Genomic DNA, 22,272 nt, shown 5'->3' with positions numbered 1-22,272 from the left:
CATTCGCTCGTTTGCCTGGTTTTGGCTTCTGGGAGCTATCCATCTGGTGAGTCTGCCGGATGATGTCAAGACTGGAGTTGACCCACAGCAAGGTGTGCGTGTGTGTGTGTCTGTCTATGTATGTGATGGTGGTGAGGGAGATGTCCATGGTGGGGTTGCACATGTCTGTTTTGTTTTCCGGTGTGTCTCAGACATCTTCCTGCAGAACAGCAACCTCTGGGAGCCATCTAGGATCAGATGCCTGGGCCAGCATTACACCCACACACATGCACACAGACACACACACACACAACACTCATGCCCCCACATACACCAGGGAAACCGAAAGAACGAAGACCCTCAATATTTTTCTCCATTATATAGTAATGAAGTTTCCATGCGCACTAGGGAGTTGCCTTCATTTCGTCCACAATCATTTAATCTGGTTTAGGACTGTTAGGATGAAAACAGGACCTGTGTGTGTGTGTGCGCGTGTGTGTGTGTGTCCAACCTGGCTGGGACCATTTCCTGTCGGAACTTATTGAAGGACGTTCTCCTCAGAGATGGGCATAATTAAACAACAGTTGGTTAGTAAATGATCAGAAGTGGGTGGGACTGGAGTGTGTGCTGTTAATTTATGCCTGTTTACACCTTAATAAACAATAAAAAATAAATATAACACTTAAGGTGTATTATGTTTGCTTGTAGTATCAAAAAGTATGATTTAGGCTAGGAGACTGGAAGACCTTTGTCCAGATGAGGATGGCTATTTCGGTGGACCGACCTGAGTACATGAAAATATACTGTAGCAGAACTACATACTGTATTATACAGATGAAATAACTGTCCATAGTTCAATAATTCTGGCTTTCTAAACATGAACCAAGCAGATGAATGAATGAAAAAAGAGAATAGCTACAGGGCAAGAGACATTAGGTCAGAAAGGGGAGAGTTTTCACAGACTTTCATAGATTTTTCATTTTATTTTCCCTCTTTGGTCTGCTTAACTGAGGTGGATAAAATGAATGGATAAAGAAGTATGTGTTTATCTCCACATGTCAGTTCAAAACATATACTGTATGTCTCATCTGATCGGACACTTTGCCACTTGTCAAAAGTGGTAACATGAAAGCTCCACTACAAAACAAACCATAATCATTTCAAATTGTCTCATATATAGCTATAAACTAATTATTAATGGATAAGCATTAAAAATTATCCCTCGTTGGTTGCTTGGCCAGACTTCTGTAAGCAAGGACTTTTATGTAACTGGACCATTACATATTTTTGTTAAATACCCCTGATTTAGGCTATTAGATATAAAGTATGATTTTAGGTTCTTTTCACAAAAGTAATGGTACAAAATTCTTCCCCATCTTTTGCTAAATTGATTAATTGATTACTATTATTACCTGCTATATCGATCCTAGTAAAGCTAAGAGAGTGGTGACTCTGCAGTTAAGGCTCTGTGCAGCTGATCAGAAGGTTGAGAGTTCAAATCTGAATATGTCCATCTGAAGCTACCACTGATGCAACACTTGTAACTGTCTCTGCTACAGGCATGTAGTTTCATGGCTGACTCTGTGTTAAGCTGGGTTTAGTTACTCATCTTCAGTAAAAACTTTATCTTGGTCAGAGTCACAGTGGATCTGAAGCCTAGTTCAGGAACATTAGGCATGAGGGAGGAATACCCCGTGGATGGGACACCAGTCCATCGGAAGGCCTATTTTTCTGTCTTTTTATGCGTAGACCCGAATATGCTGCTGAATATATACAACAGTTTCCTTCATTGCTGCATATGCATCCAGGGTAGAGGTCTTATTAGAATTCCACCTACACTCAGGCAAGTGTGAGTTCATGAAAAAAAGTGATTGCCCTTGGGTCCTTCTAGACCTTCAGAGAAGGTCCTAGGCCTTTGGATGACCAGAAATTATTATTGTAATTATCAGTTCATTTTTATTTCATAAACTCAACATCCATCCATCCATATTCTGTACCACTTATCCTACACAGGGTTGCAGGGAGCTTGAAGCCTATCCCAGGGTACTTGGGGCACAAGGCAGGGGTATCTTTGATGGGGTGCCAACCCATTGCAGGGCACAATTGCACACACTTACACAATTTAGAGATGCCAATCAGCCTACAACGCATGTCTTTGGACTAGGGGAGGAAACCAGAGCAAACCAAAAGCACAGTGAGAACATGCAAGCTCCATGCACACAGGGCATGGAGAGGCACACCAGAGGTGCGAGGTAAATGTGCTAACCACTAAGCCACCGTGCCCCCCATAAACTCAACATGCTTATTTTATTTAATCTTTCTGACAGTTGTAGTAATAGTTTCATTATGTTGGAAAGAAAAGGGTTAAAATCTTGAAATAACAAAAGGAAAATTATCAGGACTATTTTCTCTGTGTTGTTTCGGTACATACAGCCAAGTTCGTTCATCCTAGGTTGGGTGGAAAGACTTTTCCACATTTAATTAAGCATAAGTATAATTATAAAGTAACAGTGGAATCAACTAAGTTTTGATTTTCGAGTGCAACCATTTTGTGGGAACCAGGGTACCAAACACTCATTCACACACTCATTCACACATGCTTTTGAACAATGGGAGGAATCCAGAGAACCCTGAGGAAACCCAAGCAGACATGGGGAGAACATCCACCCAAACAGTAGCCTGCGCTTAGGATCACACCCTGGAATCTAGAGCTGTAAGAAGGCAACGCTACCTGCTTCCCTCCAGGATTCCAGCTTAAGCATAACTCAAGTTGAAACAGCACCATGCTGTCGAATTGTTTTCTTTAACGCCTGCTTGTATGTCATTGTTGAAAGGCAGTGTTTTTCATGAGCAACTTAATCGTCATATTGCCAAAAGTGCATGTCTTGGGGGGAAAAGCATGTACCCTGTTTACTCTAGTCGAGCCAAGTTGCTGTCCAAATCCTCAATGACATCTCATAACTTTTCGGCATCCTTTAATTACATCAAAGTTTGCACTTAACCATGTTCCGCCTTCTGTCCGAGCTTTACCTCCTTCCTTTAAGTCTGATAAATGTGGAATAATTATTGAAGACAATGGGCACTAAACATATGTCAAGGGACATTGGGTTGAACTTATCTGACCTCTAAGAATTATCAGGAATTTTTGGAAAAGTGCCATGACCACCCCAGGGCTGCTGCATGCAACAATCAAAAAATAAACATACACAGAGATTGCATACCAATACCCATCTGCCACATGTAACACTTCCTGGTAGAGGTTTTATGTACAAAAGCTGGAACGTGATATTTCTAACTCAACTATGTAACCTAGTCCTGACCTTAATTTTTAAGTAATGATTAACACATGATGGGATATGCTGTTATAGGAAATGAATCCAAGACGGGATGGTGAAATGTGGCCCAATAATATTTTCCATTAATTAAGTGTTTTATTCCACTTTACACCACAGCAGTTTGCCAAGAATTACAATTTTAATTTATTAATGAATGGCACCTCATGCTTTTGAATCATTTATACTTAAATATTGTGGAATGTCAGCGAGACAAGTTATCATTGTGGAGTGTCATTGAGACTGTTATCACTTGCATTATAGCTTATAAAAACAGTTGTTCTCTCACCAACATCTTTTTTTCCCTCTCTTGAAGTTAACAAGACAAAAACTCAGCTTGTCATGTTTTTGAGAAACTCGAAAGGGCAAAGTCGTCTGTCCTGAAGACGTTCAGACTTTCCCGTGTCTGAAATGTTACTGACTCTTTCATTGTGCAGACACTGGAGTCTCCTTCCCTAAATGTTTAATAAATAACTGTACAGAAATCTTCACCATATCAATGATTATATGTTTTTCTTTGTTAGTTAAGAACACTTTTATTTTTAAGCTTAGATTATGTGGCGCATCTACCATACAAGTCCCTGTGAATGAATTGATAATACAGAAACATTAATATATGATTATTTGAATTACTGCCGGAACTACTGTCAGAGCCATGCTGTTATAGAAAATGAATCCACAACTACTGAGCAATCAGATTTGAGAATCTAATAGCACTGTGGTGTAATATGCTACATATTTTAGACTGCACTGGAAACAAATAAAAGAAATTAAAACATATTTAATCATTATTAATTAAAGTTTGAAGAAAACCATTGTTATTTTTAATGACTTCGATGAAGTGGTGTGGCAAAAGAAGGGAAAGCCTCGGATACAGGATGGAGGATGTGTTGTGGACGTTCTGTCTACTCATTTAAAGGCTTTTTAGTCGCTATTTTCAAGATATTGTTTTTATTTTATAGGAATTATAGGAACGTTATCACTGTGGATTTCTATAACCCTATACTAGGTAGAAACTTCTATAAATATTTTCTAACTCTTAGAAAAATGTCTTTATGTTCTACGCTTAATTTGGGAACTTTCCTGTTCCTGTGCTGGGGTGAAACACTTGATGATTCAGTAATGTGAAAAGTGCAACACTGGCATTTATCATGGTGGCATTATTGAACAACAGTTTTCTGGCAAAGGTTGTTTTTGTTTTTTTTCGGGAACCTGCAGTTGATGCGGTAAATATGTCATGAGTCAGAGGATGCTGAGAAGTTTTTTTGTCTGAGTCAGACGAGTGAAAGGGTCAGTGTGGATAAGAGTTACTGAAGGTGTGTGTGTGTGTGTGTGTGTGTGTGTGTGTGTGTGTGTGTGTGTGTGTGTGTGTGTGTGTGTGTGTGTGTGTAGTTTTGACTTTGTGGGGACATTTGGCTTTTTTATGCAGATTTTATTTATTTTTTGTTTGTTTGTTTGTTTGTTTTATCTTTTAAAAAAGTTGATAGGTTTCCATGTGGTTATTGGAGTTAAAGGAAGATCTATGTGTATGTAAAGTAATTAGGTGCATTAATGGAAGGAATGTGGATTAATGGAAGGCCGTCGAGGATAGTAAGACAATCTGTATGTGTTTACATGTATATATGTACAGTGATTATGAAAAGCCATTTCCAGCTACACTTTCTAAAGATTTCTGTAGCTTTGTGAGAATCAACTGATAAAAGTAAACACAAAATAAAACAAAACTAATTATAACTCATCGTAAAAGTAAAATATTAGTTCAGAAAGAGTATATCAGTTTTCTGCATTATCAGGGTTTTTTTTTTTGTCCATGATGTTTTAGAATTGAGTTCTATCTATTTATGATTTCACTATTTTTAAATTCGCATCAAACACAGCAGTTCAGTGACCTTGTCAGTCATCCAAAATCTCCCATTTTCAGTCTTGCCTTATGGAATGGTTCACAGAGCTGCACCAAGAACTCTCAGTCTTTTTGGGTACACTAATATTCCCCCTTTCACACACCCCCTTTTTCTCTCCACCCCTTTGTGGTTTCTCTGCTCCCTCCTTCACTCCTTCTGACCCCACTGGTGATTTATACAACTTGCAGACACACAGCTGTGTCAAGGTCCCTACACTAACCAAGGGGTACTATTCACCATGACTAATCCATCCCAGACTTCAAAAAGCAAAGAGAAAGAGAGAAGGAAAGCATCAAAGCATGAATATGCACTAAAATACACTGGTGCTTAGGAGCCTATACTTCCGCTGTATTATAGACTATAGTTTACAAAACTTTACAAACCTGGAAAGGACATGATGAAAAACGGGGAGAGGGGGATACTAATGAAGAAAAGGTAGGGCAAAAAGGATTGTTAAATCAATACAGATGATTAAAGCCAAATTCACCTTGCTATTTAATGACTTTACGGATTTATTCATTCACTCACTGAAGTCATATTTATTATATATAAACTAGAACATCTTTAGGTTTATTTTTACAGGTAGCCTGAGCATTTTTATATATTAATATTTACTTTTGTTGGTTCACTGAAGTGCAGTGTCCATTTGTTTGCTGCCTTCCTCACCAAAGCCTGTGTGTGTTTTGCTGGATCAGGCAGGCGGTTTTCGAGCTGCCAGTCTTAGTGCCCCATACAAAGGGAGTCTAACTGTTCATTTCCTGTTTTTCACCTTTGTGCCCACTGTTATTGAAAAGATAAAAGGAGCTTGGACTCTTCCAAAGCCGCCGCTGGCGCACTAAACAGCCCCTTCCGTGTCAAGACAGCGGGCATCAGAGGAAATCCCTTTAGTTGTTTTAATGAGAGCAAGAAAAATGAAACCTCACGATACCTTTGTTTATGTAGGCTATGCATTCCTATACAGGTGGAAAGAGGAATACTGTAGCTATGTTTAGCAAGGATACATATTGAACTTTTAAAAATGTTTCAATGTGCAGATATATCATAAAGACAGGCTCTTTTATGGGTAAATTGGTAGATATTTTTTTTTATATACTGCTATAGGGTAATTTGATCATATTTACAAAAACTGTACCTTTTAATGTCAGGGAAATGCACAAAAAAACTGTTGCCAGCAAACTGTAATCTTTTAAATTATATTCAATAATTACCTACTGTACAGTACTTGAATTGTATAATTGAAAAATGTCCACAGAAATATCATAGCAGAATGAATGTATGCCATGGACGAATAAATACGAAAACAAAGCTGTTTTGAATACCACACAAGTTGAATTATTAATAAACTTGTTGCAGTGTCATGTTACAGTGTCACGTCTATGCATGGCTTTAATCATGCAATAAAACCATGCAAGCTGAAATCTGATCAAAAATATATTTTATTCATTGTGAGATTCACACAATATTTGTAGAAAAATCTATAAATTCTCTTTAGAACAACAACAAAAAAAAGGTTTATGCACTGCATTAAAATGTTCAAATACATGAAAGAAATCAATAAAGAGCTGTCTTTTGAATCTCTTACGAGTCCTTGAGTCTCTGCGTGCTCCAGCGCAAGCTCTCAGTGCGCCTCTCCTCGTGCGCCTCTCTCTCTCTCTCTCTCTCTCTCCTTCTTCTCTTTTCTCTCTCTCTCATTTTTTATTCATGCTCCCTGAGTTTGGCCACCTTCAGCTCTACCAGCTACCGTCGGCTCATGCGCAGGGAACTGATTCCCCTCATCCTGAGACAATCTTTACTGTCTTTTACCTGCAAATAACACAAGTATGGTTTTAGAATGCGTTGCATGACGTGTGTATTCATGCAGAAGAAGAAGAAGAAGAAGAAGAAGAAGAAGAAGAAGACTTGTTATCGCAAAACTAATTGTATCTTTCTCTTTAACTGACAACTATGAATGACTTGATGTGTTTCAGTAATATTTAACCTTGTGACCTACGTATTATAATAAGGGTCTAAATGAAACTTTATACCAAGAACAGAGGTATCAAATGTTATGGTGCCTGGCATAGCATGGCATATTAATTTGTTCAAAATAAATGTCTATATTACATACTGAACGTGTGCATATTTTTGCCCATGATAAAATAACAAATTAGTTTTGCTAGAGTGTCCAAGGATTTAAAATTACACCCAGATTGTCTTCGATCTAGTGAGAATGTTTCGAATAATTTACATAGTACAACAATGTGGTGTAAATAAACAAAGCCAGATTTTTTTTTAGCTCTTCTGTGAGTAAACATGTTAAGAGTGCACTTCAACATCCTGTTTCCTTACCCCTTTTCTCTGGTTGCTGAGGCAGAAGGTGCAGATGGTGCGTGGTTGTTTGCCTCCGGTTTCTCCCTGCGCGCTGCAAACGGCGCTTAAACACGGCTGCGCGTCCTCGCCGCCGTCCCCTATGAGCAGCACGTTGGCCAGGTGGGAGATGTAGCTGGACGCAAGGCGCAGGGTCTCGATCTTGGAGAGCTTCCTGTCCACCGGCTCCGTGGGTATGAGAGTCCGTAATGCCGTGAAGGCGGTGTTGACGCTCTGTGTGCGGTCGCGTTCCCGCGCGTTAGCCGCGTTCCTCTGTTTGACGATGAGCACGCTGCTGACGGCCGGTTTGCGCACCATGCGCCGCCGCTTCTCCGCACAGCAGCCGTAGCTCTGCTCCGAGCTGCCGTCGCTCTCACTGCGCGTCTCCTCGTCCTCAGACAGCATGCTGTGGTCCGGGTACGCGAGGTGAGTCGCCATCGGCCGCAGCATGGCAAACGCCATCATCAAAACAGATTCTCTCCTATTATAACTTCTAATGAAAAGTATCCAGGGTGTCCAGTAAATAAAAGCCACAGACTGCTTTTCATGCACTAGCTACACAAACATTGTGCAGACTCGGAGCTCGGTGTGTTTTCAGCTGGTCAGGAACATTTATCCGTTTAATCAGCTTCTTCTAGGACATTCCATGTAACCCGCAGCTGCTGTCAGTGTGTCACAGCTCACAGTCTTATAGCCAGAGGGGAGGAGCCGGGGAAGAGCATGCAAATGAAGATACTGCCGAAGTAACACACGAAATAATAATTATCATTTACAAAGTATTATTTTGAATTAAACTTTGGCTGAATTATTGTGACTAGGTTATTATTATTATTATTATTATTATTATTATTAGGCTATTATTGTTGTTGTTCTTGCTGCTGCTGCTGCTGCTGCTGCTATTGTGTTATAGGCCTTATTATTGTTGTTATTATTGTTGTTGTTGTTGTTATTTATTGTTGTTGCTGCTGCTGTTATGTTATAGTCCTTAATTATTGTTATTATTATTTTTGTTGTTGTTATTATTATTATTATTATTATTATTATTATTATTATTATTATTAGGCTGTTGTTGTTGTTGTTGTTGATATTTATTGTTGTTGTTGCTGCTATTGTGTTATACGCCTTATTATTGTTATTATTTTTTGTTGTTGTTGTTATTATTATTATTGTAGTTGTTATTATTATTGTTATTTATTGTTGTTGATGTTGCTATTGTGTTATAGGCCTTATTATTATTATTATTATTATTATTATTATTATTATTATTATTATTGTTGTTGTTGTTGTTGTTGTTGTTGTTCTTGTTGTTATAATCTTGTCGTCACTGCCACGCAGGCTATATTAAGATTCTGCCTAAGCTTAATTATGTTCTCCCAAATTGCTTGGAGAAATCAGGTATCGAATGAAAAAAGTAAATGTTCATGTATTTTCATCAACTTTTGTTCTTAGTGAGTTTATCATAGCCTACATTTTTTAAAATAAATAAATAAATAAATAAAATAACCATTTGCTTGTATTTTCTCATTTGTAAGTCGCTTTGGATAAAAGTGTCTGCTAAATGAATAAATGTAAATGTAAATGTAAAAAAAAAATATTGTCCGAAACGTTTTATAGCCTAGGAAATATTGATAAAATAAAATAAAACATGCATGAAACATATTTTAAAAAATGCATTGAATAATAAGAAAGGAATTCTGCACAAAAGACGAGGACAGAGTGGGTAGACAAACCGGCTGACTAGAAAACGTTTGGTATCCATTTGGAAAAACTAACTTTTGGTGTGACGCTGTAGCTGTGAATGTTTAGCGCTTCATTGTGTGGAGCCATTTGACGCATTACTGTCACCTCCAAAAGTGTGGATCCTCACTGTGTGCTCTTCAAATCAGCACCTATCATTTCTTCCTGGTTGTAGTTCATATTCTCATTATTTTCCCGATGCTCTGAAACCATTGTCTAGGCTATATACAGGCATGACAATTAAGCCACATTTAATTGAACTGAATTTAATTGAACTGGAGATAGATAGATAGATAGATAGATTGATAGATAGATAGATAGATAGATAGATAGATAGATAGATAGATAGATAGATAGATAGATAGATTTACAGCTTACTATCCTGTTTACAGGATATCTAACATTTATAGAAGATGTTATGAGCTGGAAGTGTCACACGCTTATCATGCTGCAGCATGATAAGCTCCAGCCCGAGAGCATCTCTACATCTACCTGTCTGATTTACACATAGAAAAACACACACTGACCGATGTGATTCCAGATTTTTCACATTTATTGTAATATATTTTAGATTCAAAAATATTCTTTTTTTTTTCTTTTTTTTTTTTTTTATAAACATAGCGGCTCTGCAGACATGTCTTGCTGCTGCAGCCCCGCCGTGCGGTTTGCTTTCCCTCAGTGACAGCAACGTGGAGAAGCCTGCAGGAGGGTATCTCTTTCTTTCTCTCTCTCTGTCTCTCTCTCTCTCTCTCTCTCTCACTCACTCACTCGCGCACACACACACACACACACACACACACACACACACACACACACACTTAATTACTTACTTGTCTTGTTTTAGTACTGTACTATTAACCCAGAACAAGTCTTTCACCCAGTCACTGCTGTGCCAGTTCTCAAACTTTCCATGGACCCCCTCAATACAGATCTATTTCATGAACATGATTTGAATTTGTACAATAATAATATGGTTATTTTATTGGAGCCATAAAATATTCTATTCCTGAACTTTCCACAACAACAGGTCCAAAGTGACATTTATAGGAACTTATTGACGTTTGGATTAAACTCCTTCAGTTAAAGGGACCAGTTAAACATGGTGATAACTATATAAAGTCTGTAATAAATTTAATAACTTCGGTAATGATGGGTTGAGAGTTACACTACTATAGCATTTTTCTTTAAATCATAGACCCCCTGGATTTGCTTCATGGACCCCTGGGGGTCTTCTGACTCAATTGAGTTAGAGGTCTGCTGTATGATTCCACCCCCCACCCACCCCAACCACGACACTGTAGAGTCATGAGAGAGAGGATGGATGAGGGAAAGCTGTCTGAACCCCATGAGGAATGAATGTGCTGGTATGACTAGGCTATGTGACGTGATTGTAGGCTCACATGCTGTTTCTCAATGGAAATGAATGACTAAATGCCCTGACCTATGCCTTTTCAACTTTGCCCTCTCTCAGCTTGTGTGCTTCAGTTGTGAGGTCATTTGTTCAGGCCACATTTTTAACTATATTACTGTGTTTTTATCATATTTAATGTATTACATTTATACTGACATTGCATCATTAAACTATCCGTATACACAACATTGTGTTACAGTGAATAAAATAATTCATGGTAAACAAATTAATCAGATTCCAATAGTCCATTTCTACACTGTAAAGATTAATACTTAGTGAGCCTTTATAAGTAGTGGACTTAATTTTATTGATATTAAAACTTTTTTATTTTTATAATTTTATTAATGAGCCCCTAGTTAATTAAATTGTAAAATACAGTATACTGAAAATTACACTGCCAGTCAAAAAATGTTTTAATTTATGCTTATATTTTATTAGAGTCTAGTTATTATTGTTGCCATAGACCAAACAATAATAGTCATTAAATAATTAAAGCTAAATATAAGCTTTGTGTAGCTTATTATACAATTCCTAAATGACTCAGATCCTAAATGGACTCTAAATGAGCGGTATATTAAAGGTAAGCACACTTGCCTATAGATATATATTTTTTTAAATCATACACAAATAAATGTGATGTGCTTCAAGCACCTCATTAGAATGATAACGATTTTAACGTTTTCCTATGACATTTTCTCTGTTCAAATGAAGTAATTTAAAGCATTTATAAACATTTATTGATTCACAAACATACGGCATATTAGAGTATTTAAGGTGAGGTCATTTAAACGAAAACACTTTAGCTGGTATTAAATTACATTAGTAATCAAAGTCATCTTTTACCATAAAAGAAATAAAGCAACTACACTAGCTGAGGTGAGGTGTACGGGGAGAGTTATATATTGCAAAAGCCAGTTGTTTCACTTAATTTGAGAATATGAGGAAAGCAATTTGCTTGAGTCATTTGAATGATTACATTATTCTAATTAGTAGTTAGTAGTTACTTGTTAACTGAGTAATTATTAAAGCAACTAATGGTTTCTTAAACAAAACTGCAGTGTTGTTTTATGACCATTTGAATCACAATTTTACAGTGTTAATGTAAAAAAGAGCACTCATTGTCCAGAATTTTCTCATAAACTTTATAGGAATGTTAAACAGGTCCCAGTGTAGTGAATTTAAAGTATTTGTGTCTTTACCATAAACCATTATGTAATTTTGCAGCTCAATTAGGCCCAATTATAAGCATTAAGACCTATAATAGTTGATCTATTTAACTGGGTAATTTTAATTGTACTACTAATGTAGCAGTCTACACATAAGAGCTACGAGCAGTAGACTGGTGATGAGCGTAAAATTATAACTTTATTATGCACCACTTTTATCATATACATAATTTACTTTAGACTTTTGAGAAAATGTTTAAAATTGTGCTTTAATGTTATGAAACCTTATGAAAATCTTTGGCATTGCTCAAGGAGAATTTGATTTGACTGCCAGCATTTATCATAACCAAGACAAGGCTGCATGCAAAATCCATCAGATGAGTGCCATTATATCTGCCTTGGCTTTGGATTGATAAAGTGCTACGGCAAATATAATTTGCATTCTCTCAAAGCAACAAGGGCCCAATTCCACAAAGCTAAAACACACACACACACACACACACACACACACACAAACACACACACACACACACACACACACACACACACACACACACACACTTGCTCCAGAGTCACTGCTCCAGGCCGTTTTTCCCAAAAGTACCTCAGTGGAAGCTCGTAAGCTCATAGTTCAAAATGATGCGCTCTCCAGTGGCTTGTGATGATCTTGGAGATACTGCACGTCAGAGAACCCGGGCTCGGGCCATTTCCTCTGGAAACATTCAACCAATCTGCTTTCAACCATTTAATAAATGTTTCCTGCTTTTTAATTCATGTTGTCATTTTGTGAGCAGATGACTTCCAGACAGAGACAAGGTCAAAGAGTTGCTCCATGACGTCTTTAGCATCTAATCCTCAACTAGACTCTGATCCATAAGCTCTCCACACTCACTACGTGATAATATAGTCATTTTCCGGTATGTGCAAGATGGGCCTCAAACAGTAAGGAGAAGATGTCAGTCATCGTGCCTGCTTACATAATAACATAACTGAGGGTTGGATATGTTATTAGCACAGGTAATGTGCTAATAACATATCCATTTTCATTTGTAAGTCGCTTTGGATAAAAGCGTCTGCTAAGTGAATAAATGTAAATGTAAATGTAGGTAGTCCATTAGACCTAGAACCCTGGTGTGATGCCTTATTTTTAGTTTTTATTCTTCACTATATTTAGACTTTCTGCAGATAATAATTCTACATTTAGGTCACTTTAGGGTAGCACAGTGATGCAGTGTGCTGCATCCTTGCTGTGATCCTGGTCTTGGTTTACAGGTTCTCTGGCTTTCTCCCACCTCCGTAAGTGGACTAGTTAAGCTAACTTGTCCCTAGGTGTGCACAAGTTTGGCAATGTTTGTGTGCATGGTTACTTTTGACTGATTGGCATGCCATCCAGGGTGTATTCCTGCATCCTGCACCATATTCCTGGCATAGGCTTTGGATTCACCATGACCCTAACCAGGATAAAGCAGGTACTGAAAATGAATGTTGAATTTTTCCCCCCTCAAAATTCTCTCTATATTGCTAAAATATTTACTTTATCAATCTCTGTTACAAAGGTAGATTAAATTGAATTTCCTGCACTTTAACATTAGTATAGTGAGAGCAGTCTAAGTAACTAGCTAAGCTATTAGCACTTGCTTTAATCTGCTGTTCAAGTGATACTGCTCAAGATATCTAATAAAGCTTGTTGAAGTGGTAGGGTTGCTATATTACAAAGGTAGAATGAAGTACTTTTTTTTTTTTTTGCATGTTAACATTCCCTATTTAATTAATGCAAGAGTGCTCTAAGTACACGGTGTCCCAAAAGTTTCCATACACAGGGGAAATTAACAATTTTTAGCAAAATATCTTCCAAAATTTTACACCTAGTTACTTAGTTTTTAATATATATTGTGTTTTGTTTTTGTTTTTTTTCCCAGATAGCCTTTAAGAACACATTTGGTTAAAAGTCCCAAAGGTATACTCAGAATTTGTCAAAAATGCTTTTTCTTTTTATGCTCCCTGGGCCTAGAACGATCTCCAAAATGTAGTTAAAATAGAGATATTGCCACCACTGAGTACTTTTAACAGTGTTAAAGGAGTCTTGCAAGTGCTTTTCTTGATTTTACTCTTATTGTTTTCTATGGATATTGTTTTTGTTTTGTGATTATCTCTGTATGAAACTCTACATGCTGCCACCTTGACCAGGTCTCCCTGGAAGAAGAGATTGTGATATTTTAATGGGATCTTCCTGGTTAAATAAAGGATAAATAAAATAAATAAAGAATGCCTTTGACAAAAGATGCTGTCGCAAGGTTGCAATGGACTTTAACAGTACCGTGGGAAGCACATCACACATGACAATGTTGCCAAACTTATTAACAAATTCATAAAGACTGGAAGTGTTGTGGACCAACTATGAAGTGGACGTCCACCAACATCCACTGACGAAGGCACAACCGACGTGGTGCTGGCATACAGTGCATAGTCCCCTATGTATGGAGACTTTTGGGGACACCATGTAGATAGTTATGTTACCATTTACATGTACAATACAGCATGTAGCAGACACCCTTATCCAGAACAACTTACAAAAGTGCTTTGTAGTCAAAAACACATCATCATGTTAGTTTACTAAGTCAGGGACTAAGAATACCAAGAAGCTAAAACTCTATAGGAGGCACACAAGACAAGGGACTTTTAATAGAAGCATTAATTCAACTGCTTTAAGTACATTTTGTAAGCTGTTATGAGTAATGCTTCTCTATTAGTTAGTGGAATTTTCTTTCAGAATTGCTGGCTCAATATTTAATTCTTAGTTAAAGTAGTAGTAATAAAATTAACAAAATAAAATTTGGTCATAGATGCAAATGTTCTATGGTTGTTATATTATGCTGGGTAAAACTGTTAACCTAATAAACTGGGCATATATGACATCTGCATCACTAAATTTATTGATTTATTTTATAAGAGAATATTGGTAGTTTTGTCAGTGTGTGACATTAGTTTTACACTGTTTTCTAGCTTAGCCACACAACATGGTGCTATTTACAATGAGCTTAAAATACTCCCAGAATTCCCACAGGTTTACAGACTTGGAAACAAAAATCTTCTTGTTTAGATTGAGTATCACCTACATGACTGGCCCAGGGTCTAACAGTAATTCACTGCAGAGCCACCGTTTCATGCTGGTTGTTGCTTTTTTTTAGTATTATAGAAGCTTCACGCTCAGCAGTTCTTGTGTGGCCAGTCAGCATGGTGTTGAAATACTAGGATTTCTCTGAGTCTGCAGTAGTCGGAGCAGCCAGAGTCCACGCAGATCCCCTGGAGTGCAGGTTTGTTTGCAGAACTGGGGAAAGTTAAGTGTTGAGTAAATAAATATGAGGCAGATGTTAAAGCCTACATATGTGGAGAGAAACAGAGAAAAATGTGTGAAAAAGACAGTAAATGTGAAATGTATGTATATGTAAGTGCAAGCTGGCATGTATACAAGCAGTTAATTCTTGAGCTACCTCACACACACTGAAAGTTATAGCTTTCATAAACCAAATAGAGGGAATCAGTAGGGGGCAAATGGCTTCCAGGCTATCTCTATTTCTCTGTCTCTCTCTTGTAAGATGTCACTAATGGGGTGCTTTGACAAACATGCCACAGTGTCACTTCAAACCACAGCACTCTGTCCCCTCAGCTGCACCAACAAACCCCCCCCCCCCCCCCCCCCCCGCTACACACACAAACCCTCAGACGTCCAATACTCACCATCTACCCGTGCGTTTATACGAGCGACAGGAGTCAAAGGACGTTGTGGGTACTGTGATCCCAGTGATCGTCAGTAATCGTAAATACCACATTAATCACAGTAGAGCAGTCAGGAGCTACGTTCATCTCTGCTTTACTGACAAGCTGAGACACAGTGAATACAGAAGCTCTCTTAGTAATCATGTCTGTATTTTCTATTCAAGACAATATTTCTGACATCCATGCATGTTTTCTCCAAAAGAGAATGAGAAACTAATTAATGACAATAAAATGATGCTGCTGTTGTAAATACACGCTTCTTTGAATTTACTGTGTTTTGGAGGATATTGATCATCATGATCAACAAAATCTAAAGAACATTATTCTTCTCTGCTCTTCTTGTTATTTTGGGGAAAAAGCCACATGATGTTGTAAGATAGGTTGAAAATTCTGTTATGCCATCACTGATCCAATCCATTGTTAATATGTTTTTTTAATTATTATTATTAAACTCTACAGTATGCAAATTTCTACATATGATTTCTATCAAAATTCCACTTTTTCAGCAGTTGCTATTTTGATAAATTTTTTAACCTTCAACACGACGGGGAATGCTGGTATCGGGAAATAATCAACAATGCGTGAAGCGGAGCAGTTTCCAATAACCATTGATTACAATTAAAAAGTATTAATTTATTAATGAACAACACCTTGTAATTGTGAAACATTTGAGAAGGTTAGCTCCTGTTATCACTTACATTACCAGTTATAAACTATCATTCCCTCACTAACCTTACACACACACACACACACACACACACACACACACACACACACACACACACACACACACACAGCTTGTCATGATACAGAAAAATTCACCATATCAACAATTATACATTTTTATTTATTAAATATTAACACATATTTAGTCTGTTCATTACTAGTTATTTGAATTGCAGATGGCACTTCTTTTAGCAGAGCTGACTGTAAACTAAATCAACACCTTCTGACCAATCAGAATTGAGAATTCAGCAGTGCAGTGGCATAATATATAACACAAGAGCCTATAATATAAGCAATATAATATGGTATTATTTATATTTATTCATTTAGCTCTTATGCAAAGACTTGCATCCCATTTAAACAGCTGAAAGTGCAACAAGAATCCGTAAAGCTGTAAAGGATTCAGAATCTAAGCGACTACATTTATAGAAAAAGATCCCTCACCAGTTCGTCAGCTGTTATTTAGGTAGGCTTTAAGCTTACTAAAAGGACAAATTAACCAGGAGTGTATAAAAAATAAATACATGCAAAAGTTTACAATACATATGAAGTTAAAAAAAAAACAAAAAAAACAAGAAAGACCAAGTACCTTTCTATATATTGTCTGAAAAGGTAGAGCCTTATATCTAAACCCCGGAGGAATGAAAAGGTCAGGCCTTTCAGACTGGAGATATGTTTAATAATAATGACTTTTCTATGCCAAGTTTTAACTAATCATGGAAAGAAATAAGCACTAAAACATTGAAGCATGTTTACTGTGACTAAAATGTGTTAGGTCTTTGTAGTAAAGAAAGTGTGAAGCTGTGTAAACACACTATCAGCCTTAAGTGTCATTAGTGTCATTCAGCTATTTATTGAGCTCAGCAGGGAGCCGAACTACTACCAGCATTACTGCTTTAAAGGCAGAGAGACCGGACAGAGAGAGAAAGAGAGAGAGAGGGCGCAAGCAATAAGTTTGATAGTTCTATATTACACTACATTAGGGGAGAGTGTAATGTGTCTGAGTGAGAGGAACAGGTGTTGGTGTGTGTATTTCTGTATGCAGAGGGATCACCGAAGTAGACGTTGGGAATTTCCCCCATCGCCATATATGACCCCCTCACCACCCCTGGAAACACACCTCACTAAAAACACACCTTTCCAGGCTGGACTCGTAAAGCCAACACCTTACCTAGCCTCGGTCATTTCCAGGAGGGTGAGAGTGGCTCCTGATGGGGAGGGGAAGCTGAACAGCCACTAACATTCTTCACAGTTCAGTAATGATCATCCTGTCATGCAAATAGCATCCTGTTATGCTTTAGTTGGATTTGTAATGTACTATTTTAAAACTTGCCTTTCATATATAGAGTGCACGGTGGCTTAGTGGTTAGTATGTTCGCCTCACACCTCCACGGTTGGGAGTTCGATTCCCGCCGCGACGCTGTGTGTGTGTGAGTTTGCATGTTCTCCCCATTCTGCAGGGGTTTTCTCTAGGCACTCCATTTCCTGCCCCAGTCCAAAGACATGCATGGTAGGCTGTCCATAGTGTCCAAAGTGTCCATAGTGTATGAATGGGTGTGTGAATGTGTATGTGATTGTGCCCTGCGATGGACTGGCAGCCTGTCCAGGGTGTACCCTGCCTTGTGCCCCATGCTCCCTGGGATAGGCTCCAGGTTCCCCGTGGTATAGCGGTATAAGCGGTATAGAAAATGGATGGATGGATAGATGGATGCCTTTCATATGTGTCTCTTACAGTATGTCACTCTCATATAATACAATGCAAAACATTGTTTTACAATTTATATATGAATAAAGTGAAAAATAAGTACTATAAAAGAATTATCAGTAATGTCATAACTAACAGCTGTGCATGAATGTGTTTCATAGCAAATCTGCTTTAAGTTAAACCACGCTTTGAATGACCTGGGTCAAACAGTCTGTGATTAATCACTCTCACGGTGCATGCTGTGGCCATGTGTGTGTGAGTAAAAACATAATGTGTGTTCGGGACAACTCATTTTTCACAGCATTAGCAGAGGGCCCCTTGGATTTTTTTGCATGTTGAGAGGAAGTATAGGCAGTTAACCATGTATGTGTGCATGTGTATATGTGTGTGTGTGTGTATGGTTAGTTACCTATGATGCAAAGCGTTCCTTGTTGATGGTACCATCAGTAGGCAGTTTAGTCCCTTCACATAAGTGCAGTATATGAGCACAAAAGCTGTAGCTGTCTGAAGCAGGTTCTGTATTCACAGGTCAAATGACCTCGACAGGTAAGGGTCAGTGACAGGATCCTTCCGGAAACTGGACAGGAGAAGGAAACCCATTTATGATCTCTTACCCTCATATCTATCTGACCCCATCACCACATGCTGCGATCTATTATTCAACCCATTATATAAATAAACTTTACAATAAGAACTCTGAATAAAGCAGCAGAATCATAATTCAACCTAGACACATGGTAAGAGTCAGTCTGGTGCACATTACATGGCTCGACTGTGTGTGGGGGGTGGTGGGGTGGGGGGGCATTCTCAAATCTGGGAAGCAGCATTATTAAGCGGAACCAATGGATAAGCTGCAAAGCAGGAAGTTGGTGTTACTGTTCATGCTGTGTGAATTTAATAGAGGATAACCAAAGTACTGTTAAAAAAAAAAAAAAAAAAAAAAAATACACACACACACACACACACACACACACAGAGAAAGAAAAGGCTGTATGGCTTTTAAGAAAGCATTTACAAGCCTGACTAGATCACACTGCAGGGTGATTGGACAGAATTGTAATCATGTATCATCGCAATGCTCTGATGTAGACTAGAAAAAGTTTAGGAAGCTTAAAATCTCTGCCTCATTATTTTCTTTGCTAGGATTGAAATCTGGAGATTATCTGGGGATTACAGTGTGCTGCTGTCATGTGATTCTGGTAACCAAGTAATGTTAAGAAATTACTAACGCAGTAATAATTAGCAGTTCCTTGCAGTTTATTTTCCTGTGGAACAAATACAAAGGGACCACAGTACAACCTTTAATTTTTTACAGATTCACACTTTCAAGCCTTACAAATTTGCATGGTTAAAGCCAACCTATTATAACCACCAGGGTGTCACTAGAGACTTATGGTTGGGAAGGAATGCCTTTACTAGGGAGGTATAGTTAATATGGGCTCATGACCCCAAAATATCTGTCATGAATTTTCAGGGAAAAAAATATTGGCATATATTTGATGGGTCTCTAAATAGTTTGTTTGTACATATTCTGTCCACTTAGAAGAGTCACAGATCAAGCAATGATATTCCCTCTCTCTTAGATGCATCAGATTGTTAGTTAGTTAACTTTAAAACAACCAGTGCTCACGGTAAAGAACCTGCCTGGAAAAGGATGCAAGAGGAGGCAAAAAAAAAAAAAATCTCCAGGAATAACGGTTGGAGATTTGTCATAGATGGCAGCTTTTTTTAGTTTCCAAATCTACAATTAAATTTGGAAGGCATGCTAGAAGAAATCCTTTTCTTTCATTAAACCACAAGTGTAAATGCCTGGAGTTCGCTAGACTCTACTGGAACACTGAATGGAACAGGGTTCTTTAGGAAGATGTGACAGCTTCTTCCCAAATTCAAGTGAACCTAATCCACACTAATATGTATTTTAAGTATTTTCCTCCAAAGTCGATAGGCATGGTATCATGGACTCCATAAAGTACCAGGAGATTTTAAATGAAAAGCTGCCCAAATTTCAACTGGGTCTTCCAGCAGGTCAATGACCCAAAACATGCATCCATATTCATGCCAAGGTAGATCAATCCAATCCCCCACCCCAAAAAAGAACCTTTTGACATGGCCACTCAAGTCCCTTGACTGAAATCCCATTACTGGAGGCGAATCTACATGTGAGGACCTAGGATGCTGGAATAATTCTGAAATTATTACGTATTGAGGAGTGTCTAAAATTCCTTGCTCTATATTCTCCAATCTCATCAACCATTATACTGTACAAGACTCGCTGCTGCTAAATAGAGGGGTGCCAATAGTTGTGACAAGTTATTTTGTTATAAAATATATTGGGTGTTTTTATTATAAGGGTTTTTTTATTGTGTACAGATTTAATTTAAAAATTAGATTTTGCTTCATATGTATCAAAAGTAATAAATGCACTCATTAAGAGTAACATTATAAAATGCTCCACTCTACACTGAGGAGATACTGTGTGTTAGAGACACAGTCATACAAGTCTGGTGGCATGTTTCAGCCAATTTTCATTTAGCCAACGTACTTCAGAGAAGACTTTGGGAAACCAGTGTTGGCAGTTTGGCACTGTAAAGTGATCTGGGGTCCCATTTAAGAGGGAATTACAGGGTCTTATATTACTAGTCATTTGGGAATGGGGATCACAACAAGAAAGAACAGGCAGACTCTATCTGAACTCTCTTTTACTTTCCCCTTCACACAACCACACACACAGGTCTCGTACACAGAAAGCACAGCAGCATGACACGTCTGACCCCCTTAAAGATCAGAAGGGTAGAGTTATGCTACAGACTGCCATGTTCACAGACAAAAACAGGTGTCTTCTTTGGGGCCCAGATGAACAAAGAGCTCACATACAAATGAGTGACAAGTTAAAGGAAAACCTTGAAGGTGTAAGGTGTTGGGCCACCACAAACACAGATTCAGTGCATTTTGGCAAAGTCTCTGGAACTGTACTGGAGGAATGAATACCATTCTTCCAAAGGATAGTGTTTTGATAATGGTGGTGGTCGTGAAGAGTGTTGTATATCATGCCTGTCCAAAATCACCCTTAGGTGTTCAGTTGGGTTGAGGGACCATTCATCTGGGGACTGTGAAGATCAAATCATATGAGACAGATCTACTACTGAAGTGCATTTCAATTTTCCAAAAAAAGTAGCAGGTGCAACCCAAAGCCCCCCACTTTAGTGTCTCTATCTTTCTCCTCCTTTCTCCCTGTCTGTGGATAAAGGTTTCGCGTGTCAAGGGTCCATTGAGGATAGGGTTACTTCCAGACAGTTAACGAGCTGCAGGAAGTCTTCTTACACGCGACAATTCTTTGGAAAGAAATTTACAGTTGATCAGCTGCAGCATGCTGGGGGCCAGGGCCCCTCTCCACTTCCTGAAGTCCCTCATGGGGAGACCCATAGCCAGGTCTGGACCCCAGGGTCCTATCTATTGTGGCGGAAAGGCGTTGTTATCTTCCTGAGCCAACCTACAAGATCTCCACTTGCAGGTCTGCAGCTTCTTCCCTGATGTACAGGCTGCACCATCAAAATCAGGACCTTTGAGTCTTTGGGTCAGAGCTATATTGAACATAGACTAGTTATTACAACACTAGACCCTGTAAGGGCAGATTTAAATTTGCCTACATAAAACATGTCACTTGTAGTCCTGGAAGAACCAGTAGGGTAGTACATTAGTATACACAGAGAACAAATACTTTATTACTGTAATTAAGTGTTTTTATGTATCTGTACCTAACTTGAGTTTTCTTTTCTTTTCACCAAATACTTCTGACTTTTACTTAGTACATTTCAAAATAAAAAAAATCTTCAACAGATGTGACAGAAGGGATGAGGCCTTACTGTAATTTATCTGTTCCTAGGTGCAGGTTGTATTTAAGGCAGTTTGTATTGTGACAGCAACCTCCTGGCATTCAGCTAGTTTGTATCATTGTTATTATGCTAGCTAACATCTATGAGATTAGGAATAAAAGTTGTTGTTATTTCCAAGGTTCCTTAGTGAAAGGGGCACTGACTTACCATCTAACCAAAACTAATGTGTGTTTGAGGCAGATGTTCTTTTACTTTTTTATTTTAACTTGAAGTATTTGAAGCTGTACTTCAACTTTTCCCAGAATACGTATTTAGATGAGTAAAGAGTATGGGTAATGATTAGTGATGAAGCATAAGCC

The 22,272-nt window shown here is 38.1% G+C and overlaps 1 protein-coding gene across 1 annotated transcript; it reads right to left on the bottom strand.

Annotated features, from left to right (window-relative positions):
- Nucleotides 1-6,630: 6,630 nt before the first annotated feature.
- On the bottom strand, nt 6,631-8,234 carry tcf15 (transcription factor 15). The gene is made up of 2 exons (XM_017467338.3): nt 7,541-8,234; nt 6,631-7,015 (listed from the first exon to the last, which is right to left on the bottom strand). The coding sequence occupies exons 1-2, from the start codon at nt 8,021-8,023 to the stop codon at nt 6,950-6,952; spliced, it is 549 nt and encodes a 182-aa protein (XP_017322827.1). The 5' UTR covers nt 8,024-8,234; the 3' UTR covers nt 6,631-6,949.
- Between the last annotated feature and the right edge of the window lie 14,038 nt (nt 8,235-22,272).

This window comes from Ictalurus punctatus, chromosome 5 (genome assembly GCF_001660625.3).
Source record: "Ictalurus punctatus breed USDA103 chromosome 5, Coco_2.0, whole genome shotgun sequence".
Classification (NCBI taxonomy): Eukaryota; Metazoa; Chordata; class Actinopteri; order Siluriformes; family Ictaluridae; genus Ictalurus; species Ictalurus punctatus.
The sequence above is the reverse complement of the archived record's forward strand: the minus strand, read 5'-3'. Positions and strand labels throughout refer to the sequence as shown.

Excerpts from the sequence above, each read along its gene's own strand:
- tcf15 (XM_017467338.3), bottom strand. The coding sequence starts at position 8,023 with ATGATGGCGTTTGCCATGCTGCGGCCGATGGCGACTCACCTCGCGTAC. Across the intron at positions 7,016-7,540 it reads TCAGCAACCAGAGAAAAGGG|GTAAAAGACAGTAAAGATTG; the intron begins GTAAGGAAACAG and ends TGTTATTTGCAG.